Source organism: Apostichopus japonicus, chromosome 7 (assembly GCF_037975245.1).
Source record: "Apostichopus japonicus isolate 1M-3 chromosome 7, ASM3797524v1, whole genome shotgun sequence".
Taxonomy (NCBI): Eukaryota; Metazoa; Echinodermata; class Holothuroidea; order Aspidochirotida; family Stichopodidae; genus Apostichopus; species Apostichopus japonicus.
In genome coordinates this window covers 25,256,793-25,269,743 of record NC_092567.1, presented here as the reverse complement: position 1 = coordinate 25,269,743, position 12,951 = coordinate 25,256,793, and the positions used below count along the sequence as shown (strand labels likewise).

General features: G+C 37.3%; 2 protein-coding genes across 7 annotated transcripts in view; one reads left to right on the top strand and one right to left on the bottom strand.

The window, feature by feature from the left end:
• Positions 1 to 12,951, top strand: part of LOC139969866 (autophagy-related protein 13-like) — a 72,814-nt gene that overhangs the window by 444 nt on the left and 59,419 nt on the right. The gene's annotated exons all lie outside the window — the stretch shown is intronic.
• Positions 1,002 to 9,514, bottom strand: LOC139969869 (dual specificity protein phosphatase 3-like). Of its 6 annotated transcripts, none has more exons than XM_071975215.1 (5): positions 9,357 to 9,514; positions 7,715 to 7,873; positions 6,458 to 6,569; positions 4,865 to 4,976; positions 1,002 to 2,492 (listed from the first exon to the last, which is right to left on the bottom strand). In XM_071975215.1, exons 2-5 carry the CDS (start codon positions 7,852 to 7,854, stop codon positions 2,251 to 2,253), a joined length of 606 nt encoding a protein of 201 aa, XP_071831316.1. In that variant the 5' UTR covers positions 7,855 to 7,873; positions 9,357 to 9,514; the 3' UTR covers positions 1,002 to 2,250. The 6 variants fall into 6 exon arrangements, with proteins under 6 accessions (XP_071831316.1, XP_071831319.1, XP_071831317.1 ...); XM_071975218.1 differs by having other exon boundaries at positions 9,369 to 9,514; XM_071975216.1 differs by lacking the exon at positions 9,357 to 9,514 and adding an exon at positions 9,123 to 9,350.

The following is a 12,951-nucleotide window of genomic DNA, read 5'->3' as shown; positions in this document are numbered from 1 at the left end:
TGTTAAAATATACATAAAGATCACATTACTTCCTTGTCCATTTCATTCATTTTAAAGGGCAACCACCTATTTCTCCACTATCTTCCAGAGCATCCAATACCCTCGAACCCTTCTAGCATTGGCCATCTCATTCTTGCAAACTGCATTCCCTTTAAATTGACCTCTCGTTACAACCGGTGACTGTAACCTTCATGTCTTTGTGAATTACTATAATGCAGTAAGTAAAATTTCCCCAATCAAACACATATGCCTAAGACATTTGTTTGCAGTTTATCCAGAGATATCAACTAAATGATGGTCACTCTGGAAGGTTGTTCTATGATAGCATAGTGTGTTGATCAGTTATAAGTTCGTGCAGTAATGAGGTTTGAAGAGCCTACTTAGTGTGCAACTTTCCAGAGTTTTGACAAGTAAATAAGTGAGAGAGCAAAACGACAATTTTCAGCGTTTTGGAAAGTTCTACTAAGTGTGCAAAACAACAATTTTCAACGACAAATATCAGAATGACTGAAGGTGTTCAAAGACTTTCTAGCAATGTTTTGGTGCATGAGCATGAAGATTCCGCACGAGAGTTGGCATATTGATTGGTAATTAGTGGGTGCGAAAAAGGAAGGGGCAGGGGTCCCCCACCTATAGGACTGTCAGACGGGTGAAAAATGGTTCACTCGAGGTTATTTTGCATTCAGCCGGGAAGGAATTGGTCTTTTACTACGGGAGACGACTCCTCTGAATATTTTAAACCTCGCACAAAGCATTTATTAGAAAAATCTTGCTTTTAGGGCTAGTTATATAAACCTGAGACATAGTTTAACTATGCCTAAGAATGCACCATATACGTCTAGTTTTTCCCATTACATAGGACACGGGTTAGGTTAGGGGGTACACAACGAATGAAAACTATCTGATTTGACTTATGTTTAAGACTAATAAACAGTGTTTATATATTTCCTCCGAATATTTCACACAGCGAAACATGATCCAAGAAAGACGTTAACTATGAGTAAGATGATTAAATATAATTGTATGAAGCATCTTTTACAAACTGTAACACTCAAAGTATAGTATTTACAATCTTTAAGTCATGGAAAAAAGCAAATCATAAACACCTCATAGAGGAGTATTCTGTATTTACACTAACGATATTGAGACTTAACAGGTTATCCCAACTCTTGTCATTTCTCCAATATGTAAGAGTAGGGGGAGAAGAAAAGTTAAAATAAATAGAATTAATAGACCTCTTTCACTCTCATTATCTAAGAACTTTCTTCACAGGAGGAAACACACAACACGTACGAAAACTGTTCATGGTCAGCATTGAACATAAATTCAATAACTTGTTAGCACTGTGGCCTGAATCATGAGCGAAGACTTAGGAGGGCGGGGGGGGGCACTAATTCAATTCTCTCCCCACCCCCTCCCAACCCCAACTTAGTGTGATTTGAATACCTTACCTGTGTGTCACTAAAAGAACTTTGCCCTTTGATTCGGTCGATTACATGTCTTTTCTGTAAGCCACAAGAACAACAGCAACACAAGGGGTAACTCTTTTTTCGATTAACATTGAAAGGGCTTTAAAAAGCCTCCTGGCAAAGGGGTGAGAGGGGGTAGAAAGATGTGCCCTCTCTGGGCCAGGTCTTTTACCATTTGCAACCTGTGCATTGGACCCACTGCATACGATGGCACTCATAGTTATTGTTACTTACAATTTACCCTTCTACCCTCACCCACCCCCTCCACTCTCTCCCACATTGAGAGGCAAATTGACAACCATGGCTTGAAGACGATTTCACACATACTTATCAGCCTCCACAAATCATATTATATTTTTGCAATTACTGGTTATTGACAGGAATTGGAAAACAATACCATGGCTTCATACTTCTATGTACCAGGGGTGGATCCAGTATTTTCAAGGGCAAGGGTGAGACCCTGGAGACCAGCTGAAAGCTGACTCCAATGTAGGAATTTTCTCATCAATTAAAAATGACTAAATACTTAGTATAATACATAGAACATTTCTTTCGTTCCTTAGAAAAAGCACAAAATGCAATTGTAAAAACCAAAGACTTTTAGGACCTCAAATGACATGTTTACACTGCACACAATAAAATGTTCAAAGACAAATGGTGTTGAAATACCATATCAAGAATACGCTTCTCTCTAAAGACACTTTTAAAGAAGGATGTGAACTAGTGGACAATTGTATATAATGACTAAAAGAAAACACAGACAAGCTGTGGTTACAGTAGATCAATCGACTGCTGCTTCCAATTTAATATTTTCCTCGAAATTTTCCATTCCTTTTTGCCTGTGAAGCTTTTTGTTCAATTCGCAAATCTGCCTTAAGAATCCATCATTGGGTCCAATTTCTCTACTTGCTCGAACGAAACCGACAGCAGCCTGTGCAGTCATCCCTCTCTTGATCATGAAGTAGGCAATTACCAATGTAGCTGATCGACTGAAGCCTTCCACACAATGGACCAGAACTTTATCTAGACAAAATCAGAAAAGGATGGTAGACAAATTACTACAAAACTTGTTACATAGATCTGTGTTATTTCTACTGAATCTATCAATTTTATTCACATTTATGTACATTGTGTAATAATTTGTGATATGATTCATGGATGTCACATCAAACTCTTCAGATGTTAAAATTCTTCTTTTAGAATCCCTCCACAACTGACATGATGACACCTTTTTGATTCCCCGCTGGAGGCAGAAGGAATCTATGCGATGGTGATGGTGTGTGTGTGAGTATGTGACATTTGCTTGTAAACACCGTAAGTCACAAAGTTCACGGTGGATTAACTTATTAAGAACTATGACCCTATTCTTTCTGTGGAGTTCCATGATAATTTGGGGTCAACGGAGGTTAAAATACTTAGTTTGTAGGTCCACCTTGGTGAGTACAAGAGACCTATTGAAATTGGTGGAGGGCAAAGGTCATTTGCAGTCAACTTTAAGTCAAAGTTTGAAAATCTTGTAAACATGATAACTCAAAAAGTACACCTTTGTGGAACTTCATACTTAGTATGTAGATCAAGCTTGGTGAGTGCAAGACCCTATTGAAATTGGTAGAGGTAAAAGGTCAATTGAGGTCAGCAGGGAATGTTGAATTCGCCAATGCTATGATTTTCTTTTGGGGAACATAGTTTTGCCAAATTCAGCTCAGTTTTGTGAAGCGGCTCTATAAGTCTTCAACAAAACATACAGTCATCCAGGAACTGAAATCTGCTTCAAAGAGTTGAAAGTCTTGCTGAACACACTAAGGGCCCTTACAAGTTTTAACCCTCTGAGCTTCAAGGGGTCAACAGGTTATCTCAAATGGTGGGGAAATTGGTCATTTTTCTCTATGATTTATACAAGATGACTTTTGCAGTAAATTGTGAAAATATTTCACAGAGTATAAACAATATCCTCGAACTCTCATTTAATGATAACAATTGTTAAAGGGATGGTTGCAAGGTGGCATAGCTGATTTGCTATCTCAAAATTGGTAACAGAAAATGTCCTAGCTGATCTATTCTGGTTCTCACCTAATTCTTGGACAAATTTTTAACTCACAATGCTCTCCATTGGTCAGAGACAGTTATTTGGAATTTTGAGCAAATTGTATGGCAAGGAATGACAAAGCCAACTGGCTTTCTGGTTAATATTGTTGTAATCTCATGTGATCATACCTTAACAAGTTATATATTTGTTTCAGTAATTTTAAAGAAGAAAAACTCAGTCGTTAATGTAGGTCATTTATGTCATCACAGATTATTGTGCAATGAAGTATTCCAACTAAAATGAATAAGCTTCAATACTTTATTCCTAAAGAACAGAAAGAGTCTACAAGAGAGATGGATTATTATGCTTCATTTCCGAAGCACTTCTAAACTTCCTTTTGCTTTGCATGTCGGACTCCATTATTCCTATAAAATAAATGCAATTTCAACCATGACTTTAACCCTAACACAGTTTTGACAAACCATTTCCACAAAGAACTAATAAGACACTTATCTAAACTCAGGGTTTATGTAGAACTACACTTTATTTGGACAGTTCAGAGGCAAGTTTTTAATTGACATGTAAGGAATATTAATCTAATGATCTTGGTGAATGCCTACTCTCTGTATTTCAGATATGCTCTTCAGAATTTTTATTCATTGTTCTGCCTTAAATGTGGACACAAGGTCAAAAAAAACTTTGAAAAATAGAGAGACCAAAAAGCAATAGGCTTTGTGGTTCTCTGCCACGTTTTACAGTAAATATGAAAACATTTAATTTTCATCAAGGCTTTATTTTTCAGTTATTTGTATTAACAAAGCTTTTGACTTTGACCTCTGCTGACCTGTGACCTCCCAAAAAATCATGGTTCTTCTACTTAGTAAGGTGCTTCTACATACAACATATAAAGTTCACCCATAACACAGTTTTTGAATTATCAGCTCAACAAGGTTTCAAACTTTGATCTCTGTTGACCTCAATGACTTTTTACCTCCACAGACAAAATAGGCCCATTGTACTCAATATGATGGATCTAGTATCTACGAATTAAGTATAAAGTTCATCCAAGCATTAAGTTTTGAATTATATTGTCTACAAAATTTTGACTGATTTTGACCTCATATGACCTTTGACCTCCACAGGAAACAATATGGTTCTTCTACTAAATAAGGTGAGTGCAAATACCACATAACCTTCCTTTGGTCATCACACCCTACTGCTTCAAGTTCCCCTTTGGTACACAATGTGACAACTTCAACTGGAAAATGCAAGTCATGTATGCTATGCAAGATACACTATGATACTAACAGGAGTTTCCTTTACAGCTAGAATTCACCACAGATTGGTTATATAATCTACCCATACTCACGATCTCCATTAAGACCATCTGCTATAAAATCTGCGGCCGTGTCAAAATGTTTGGATATGTTGGTACTTTCAAAATCACTGCAAGTCAACCCCAAATACTTAATATTCAGATCCTGTGGAAGAAACAACAAAAATGAAAGCGAACATGTCATGAACTAAATTGTTCACCTCCAAGATGTCTAGACCCATCAAATCTTTTGCAGACCCATCTAATCTTTTGCAGACCTGTTAGAAGTCTGTCAGTAGCTGAAAGCTTTTGGTATCACTGCCACATGTTGTCTAGTCTTGGTCAAGACGTTCTTGAATTATAAACTAACTGAGGGCGCCCTTCCATAAAGCTGCTTGTCATGGGAATATGCCTTATCTGGTTTTGACAGATGTTCAAAAGAGGAAGTGAGGGCGCACTCATTTTAGTTGTAACAGGGAAAGTAACGACAGAATGCCAGTGTCTTGAACAAGACTACATTCGGTACAGTCTGCAGCAAAATGTGTGAAAGTTAATCCTTGGTCAGGGCTGACCTTGGTACCAGATAACAAGTTGGATAATTAACATCCTTTTCACTTCATTTGATATATGACAGAGAGCATTTTAAAAGATCTACAACTATGTAAGGTGGTCATTGTAAGACTCTTAAGGCTATTAACCAGTATAATTGACATTAAGACAAAGCTCGTGATGCATTATGGATATGTTTTCATCAGAAGAAAATGCTTAAGTTTTATGATCATCCGTGATTAATAATTATTATCTACTATTTCCATCAAAGCCAACAGAGCAATAGAAAAGAGAACAGGCCACACAATCTATAAAATAATACCCTTATATATTACTGTTTGTTTCGACTAATTATTGATTTATCACAAATTTACAGATAAATTACATAAATTAAAACTAGAAAATACATTTCCATATATTGTTTATGTTGAACAATTGTTGAAAACACATCAAGGACAAATGGAATTGAATGTTATCCAAGGTGTGCCCTGGTGTTATGTGAAGTTAGAAAACAAATTTTCTGAGTTATTAGAATTTATAAACATTTGATTAAAATTAAAGGCCAGCAATGAGGAGCCGATGTCTGCACCAAATTAGCCTTCAAAGACATTGCTAACCTCCCCCCCCCCCCCCGCAGCCCCCTCCCCTGCATAGACAAGACTTTTGAGCATGTAATAGTTAGGTTATCTCATTAACAATTTGTGAGATTTAACACGCTTTAAAGCTTCAAGAGTGCTTGGAACCTGAAACAGATATAGAAGCAATTTAAGAAATCAATTTGTTTTCTTGGACTATGACAATATCATGACTAAACTTCTACTGCGAACCAAGAAAAGTAATGACAAAACAGATTATCAAAAGTTACAGGGTAATCAGGATTTTTACCATTATTGTGTGTACCATGTTCAACATCCTATGTGAAGTATACAGATACTGTACTCCACATGATCAATGGAGTAATGGGCCAATATAAAAATATCACATGTAAGAGCAGAAATATTGCAGTATTGTGCATACATCAAGTCAATTACACACAACAAGAATGGTCCTTAATAGTAGAAGGAAAAGTGATAATTCAGAAATGTTGTAAATAGTAACCTTGTAATAATCTGCATCTGTGTCAACATGCATAAATTTCTTCCCCTGAGCAGCATTCAGAATATGTGTGATTCCAAGCTTCTTCAAAAGTGATTTGTTAAGAGCTGGTGACCTGTGCCAGAGAAATATGGATAAACAAGAATGACAAAAAGATATTATGTCAGTACTGTAGCAATATACTGCAAGGATATGGAGCATCTTTATTAAATTAGGCCCACAATACTGTTGTTCATAGACTAGTAATTGCAATTAATCAGTGCAGGTGGACCTTCTATGTATAACAATTATTATTATGTCAGAACTAGAGGCACAAAGTTTTCCAAAGATCAATGATTGAGATCAATTTTTGCTGTTTAGGGATAATAAAGTCACTTTGGCTAGAGTTAGGAAATTCCATAGAAGTTTTCAACTTGATAGTGTTATGCTAGATTTCAAGATAAATTCTATAACGTTTAACATTTTATGATGTCAATCACTTTTCTTGTCACCCTCTAAATTTTTGGTAACACTTCATGGCTCTTTCAAGTTGTTTATTATTCTCATCATCAGATATGTACAGTTAGTTCCTATTGCTACTATAAGTACTATCATAGAAGTACTACCTTGACAAAGAGATATTTGCCTAGGGGAACTCTTTATTCATGAACATTCAGTTTTACCATCAAAGCTGGGTAAATAATATTAGACATGAACTTTAGTTCTACTGTACATTTCATTATGGTAAGATCCAGCAGTACTTAGCATTATGGTCCACAAAGTTTACGGCAAGACGAGATTTTATGGTATTGTACATGACAAGGACTAGCAATGTTTTACCTATCATAGGAAAACATCAATTGCTGATTCACCTTATAAATGTGGACTGAAACTGTCAACACAGAGGGCTAGAGTGAAAAAAGACCCATGCAAGGTCACACAACAAAATTATAGTATAAACCATCAGTAAAATGTTTTCATGGCTCAGGTAACATATTTCAATTTATTCAATATTTTGATATATTGTGAACAGAGAGAACCAACAACACAATCATTTCTCCAAGCATGAAAATTAAATACTAAGTCTGAATGAATTAAAACAAAGCGACTGCTACCTCATTGTACTCGAAAATATGTAAGAAACATATCAGTAAAAATTATTCCATTGTATTCAATACCATGGAATAATTAATACTAGTACCCTAGTATGATTTCTGGAGTCCAGAAATCATACTAGGGTACTAGGGTACAGATAAAAGTTACAAAAGAAAATATGTTTACCTGCATCCTATGAAGAGGCCCTTTGTGATTTCATCATATGTTCTTGATGGCATTGCATATAATCCCGTCTCTTCTACAAGAATACCTGACAATTCCTTCTCTGTGCAAAGAGGAACTTCATTGTCTGCTTTTGTAGCCATTCTTCAAATTGAACTCTGTCTGCAGATTAAGATGATTGATTAAAAGAGAAATAAATCATTCTTGTGATTACAAAGTGAAAGCCAAAGGGAAAAGAATCTTACTGTACCACTACTGTGCTTAGTCTACCTCACCAGTATGGCTTGTTTAACAGATATTCCATTTGACTGAAGTTGATTAATAATCAACATTTATGCTAGATATTGTCTACATCTGAGAGTTAAAACCACATCCTCAAAGCATTTGTATGGCAAAGCTATGAATTTTTAAATTAATTGATATTTTGTGAATGCATCTAGCAAAATTCATGTGAATGATTTTATCAAAGCAATTCAATTGAAAACAGTTTTGCACTCACTGATCCACAGATCGGAAGATAATTCTTTTTTTTCTTATCTTTTTATTGGATTTTGAAGGGAATTCATTAACACAGAGGAAATTGCCAGCTTTAATAGCAAGCATTCCAATGGTATCACAGTTTCAGGATGAATCAAGAAAATTGTAAGAGGAAAATAAAGATTTTGTACAATACCTACTGCTACAGTATGACATCACAAACCAATTATTGTGTTCCATTCCCTGGAAAACTCTAGGGTTTAGCCACTCCAATTTACATTCAATTATCCATTTCTTAAGTTAGAAACAATTATGGTACTGAAGTTCTAATTTTTTTGTCAACTTTATCCTGGGGCCACCAAATTTAAGAAGTTATAACGTTATGGTGGTGAAAATGCCTCCTAGATTTGCTCACAGTCTTCACAGTCTTGACTAAACTTGGACACTTTGATAGCAATCTGTAGATTGGATTTTAGCAAATCTGGTGGTGTTAATCTGTCAAATTAATTTCATTACAACTAAAGTGCTTGCTCAAATATTCATGTACCGTATAGGGCTACACTAGTAGAAGGTTCAGTATGCCGGTTTTCCGGGCTTAACATGCTAAACCTACTTAAATTAGCCTAGGCTACTGTACCAGTACTTGTGCATAACAAAGTTACAAGTACTCACTAAGGCCTTGACCTTCACTTTAACTTAGAATTACTGTCTAGTAAGTTTTACTTCTAAGTTCTACTCCTAGTACGTTGCTTGGCACACAGACCTCACTATCACTAATTTCTAAGGCTGCTGAAAACTTAAGAACATTTGTCAGTTTACTTCCCCAGCAGCCAGATGAGCTTCTGCAATATCACCTAGCTGCTGTGAAGATAATCACACCTATCCGGTCTAAGCTTTATATTTAAATAGGCCTACAAACTGATTGCGCCTATACCTTGCCTATGTACGATACGGTACCGCAGTACTGTATAGGGCCTCCACATCTCGCTGAACTGGCCCCTATGATAGGGTAGCCTACAATAGTCATCGGCGGTCATTTTCAATTCGATGACACCAGCAGTCATCCTAACGGTTAGGCCCGAAATTTTAAGGACAGAAACAATAAATAAGCCTGGCCTATGTGGTGCCAAAACTTTAACTTCTTTTTGAGACAAGAGACAAGAGTGACCTGCGGAAGTACTTTCATGTGTCAACATCTGTCGCCTCTATCCCTCACTTCCGCGTTTTCTGCCTGCTACTACGATACTATGGAACGCCGAAAGGGAGGTATAATGTTGTTTACTTCTATGCTGTTTTGTTATCATGTTGTTGTCTCCTTTGATGTTGTTTTCTCAATTAATATTGATGCCTCCCTTAATGGTTTGTCTCATGTTTTGACTCATGAGGCATGCACAGCAATGGGATAGCAAAGCCCACTATGGCTCACATTCCTTGCAGTTGCACCTAAACTTGCTTGGTCGAGGTCGGGCAAAGGTCAACGCTGCCCTCGCCCAATGTTTTGTAGGGTGTGACCTTTTATACCCACCTCCTCGATTTGCATACTTACGTAATCGATGCACACTTACGTAATCGATGCATACTTACGCATTATATGAGGTACATATGCTTGATTCCTCTCCTGGTTCAGATAGGCGTCGCATGTGCTACTAAAGCAGACCCTTGGTAAGTAAGTATCATATATGTTCTATGTAGGTATTAAGGGGCTAGATATCATAATTGTATACCTCTTTTAATATCGCATTATAGAGATAGTTGCTTTCAATGTGATTTTGCAGTATGCTTGTGCCTGTTATTTTGATTGTCTTATTCGTGTATTTGCTGTTTGTTTATTTGTAAGAGTATCTGGAGTTAAAGTATTATCTGCGTAGAGTATCTCTCCAGAGGTTATTACTTTTGTTGGTATTCTATACATTCTCCAGAAAGCCGTAAACCCCAGAAAGCCGCTGTAAACCCCTACACACCGCAGTTTGTCGTGCGGTTGGTTTGCCCGGTAACGATTGTAAGTTAAGTTATGATTATCAAGAATGTAATTGCTGTCAATCTTACTCTGTGTTTTGTTTCATGTTACCAAATATTATTTGTTATACTTCTTCCTTTTGTGCATTGTTTATAAGGAGAAATATAATGCATTAATATGTTATTATTGATATGTGCAAATTCGCATGTTTGTTTCAATAATGTTTGTATATATATTGATGTTTTGATGTCTTTACTTTCTAGTTTTCACCGTGGTCATGTTGAGCCACGCATGTGAGTCTGACACGTTGTAACTGAAATGTTTGTGTGTTCTTCCTTCACGCCATGGTTGTGTCAGCCATTGTCTTATTGTAAAAATCTGGACTACATCAAATTATATGCCAAGTGCATTTACTTTTCAAAGCATCATACCAACGTGTGTTGTTGACCCATGGAGTCTGTTTATAGCTCCATGGTTGACATAAGTTTGAAACAAATATCTCCCTAAACAACTTTTGGACTCCTGACTGCCAGTGATCACCCACCAAGGGCTATGGCTGTAAATGGCAGCTCAAATTATTTCACTCACGGAATCCCAGAATATTCTACTTCAATTTAAGCACGTGTACACTTTTCCATCTCCAGAAACTAAAAGAGTGTATTCGAAATGCAATATGTACTTGGAACTGGCAATGGGTAGGTTGTCATTCCCAAAACGTTCACAACTTTATGCTAATAGAAATATGTCCTAACTTTACGATTTAGCACATTGACCGACCATATTTGAAAGTCACGTTAAAAGTGACAGTAGCGACCGGTAAAAGGATTGCTCACAACTTTAGCACAGACTATGTTAAAATACTTTCAGACAGCTTGTTGCAGAATGAAACCAACAAATTTATAGGAAGTAAATCGATTGACCACTTAGGAAACAATTTTAATTCGTATAGTGGAAAAACCATGAGATCGTTCGTGATTTTAATTCGCCGATGCTTAATAGGTCTGTCAGTCAACTATCGCTCGCGTTTTGAACTATGGCGTGTGCAATGGCGAAGAGGAGGGGGGGGGGTCACCACCGTCTGGGGAAAAAACCCTTCGCTGGGATACGGGTGGTTTCGTTTTATCGTTTCATTGTTTCCAAGTATAGTTTGGTCGAGGCGAGGCGTGTGAGAGAGCTGGTGTACGCTAATAACAAAGCAGAAATGGTTATATCAACGTCTGTTAAGCTTCCCTGTTGTGGTTGTAACGTCTTTGTCAGCTAATGAAATAGGAGGCCGAATCGGAATTAAGAAGGGTGTAGTGGCTTGCGGATATCATGTGGGATATGTTGAAACGAGTAACATGAATAATCAAGCCACATGAAATAATAAACCGTAGGTAAGAATGTTGTGTCTTTCTTAATCTATGTCATTCTTCATCAAAGACGTGAGATGTTGGAATGCTATAAGCCTACACGATACAGCGACAATATATTATCGGCTTGTATCGACTTATACATTATTATCTTATATAATCGACTCCGCTATATTCGTTATTCCGTTTCGCCAGCAAAATGGCTAATTATCCAACGATCAGCCACGCCTTTAAACTTCCTCTTTAATATATGCAGGTCGAATGATTAAACATAGCATCACACCAAGGAATGAAACAATATTCAGAAGACAAAACAAGTGACGGCAAAAAGAAATTAACTAAATACAAATTGTAAACTGCTTGGCTTTAATCTCATCTAGTTATCCAGTAAACTAAATTCACATTAAAAGACGCAATTTTGTTATATTATCTGAGTGAGCTTATTTTATCGTCAAGTCAAAAAGGCTAATGTAACCACGTGACAATATTACGTAAGAATAATGTGTCGCTTCGTCGTCGCTACATGTGAGTGGTACTCGATTCATCTGACCGTTAGCAGGGGCGTATCCAGGATATTCCAATAGGGGGGGCGCCAGGCATGAATGATCGCCGTCCTGGGGGATGGGTCTAAGGGGAGGGGGTGTACAATTTTTGCTTTCAAAGAAGGGCTGAAATGCCAAATGGTGTCATATGCATGGGCGGCGATCTGTACTTCTGAGTGGGGGGGGGGGATATGACCTTGTTGACTATCTAAGCGTAGCGCCACCATGAGTTGGCGCGAAGCGTACAAGAAAATTTTGGGATTAACAAACCCTCTAGATGGCCGGAAACGGCACTTCCCGAGGTTTCCAAGCGGCATATACCCAACTTTAAAATAGGGATGTCATGTCCGAAATATCTCATAATCAGGATCCAAAATACTTTTTTTTTTAATTTCGGGTGTTATTTTGGGAAAATTGCCCCTGTCAATCTTGTTTCAGGCGCAACGTTAGAATGTTCGAGAGCTCTGTTATATTATTCGATGAAGAAAATGGCCTCATGCAGGCTATTATAGGCCTATACACATGCAATACACAATTACGCATAGTTACATTCCTAGGTACCGATTGCTAGGGCATCCAGGTGAAACGTGTATTAAGCATTCCCTGGTTACATGAGATTCTCAGCTGTTCGAGGGAACATGTACGTGTGTAGGCCTACTATAGGGCCTATATGAATACTATGAGGGTGCATATATGTACTATATCAATACCGTGGGCGCAATAATACATTTTGTTGTTATAGGGCCAATGAAGCCTACAGTCAACTATTTTTGCTTTATAAAGACGCTTTATTTGAAAAGATCGCACTGCGTTTATGGTAGGCGAGAAATGAAGCTAAAAAAGAGCCGTACATTAACGAAGATGCATAAATGTAGGCATGAAAATATTCTTATCCCTGGCATTTGGTGGGGG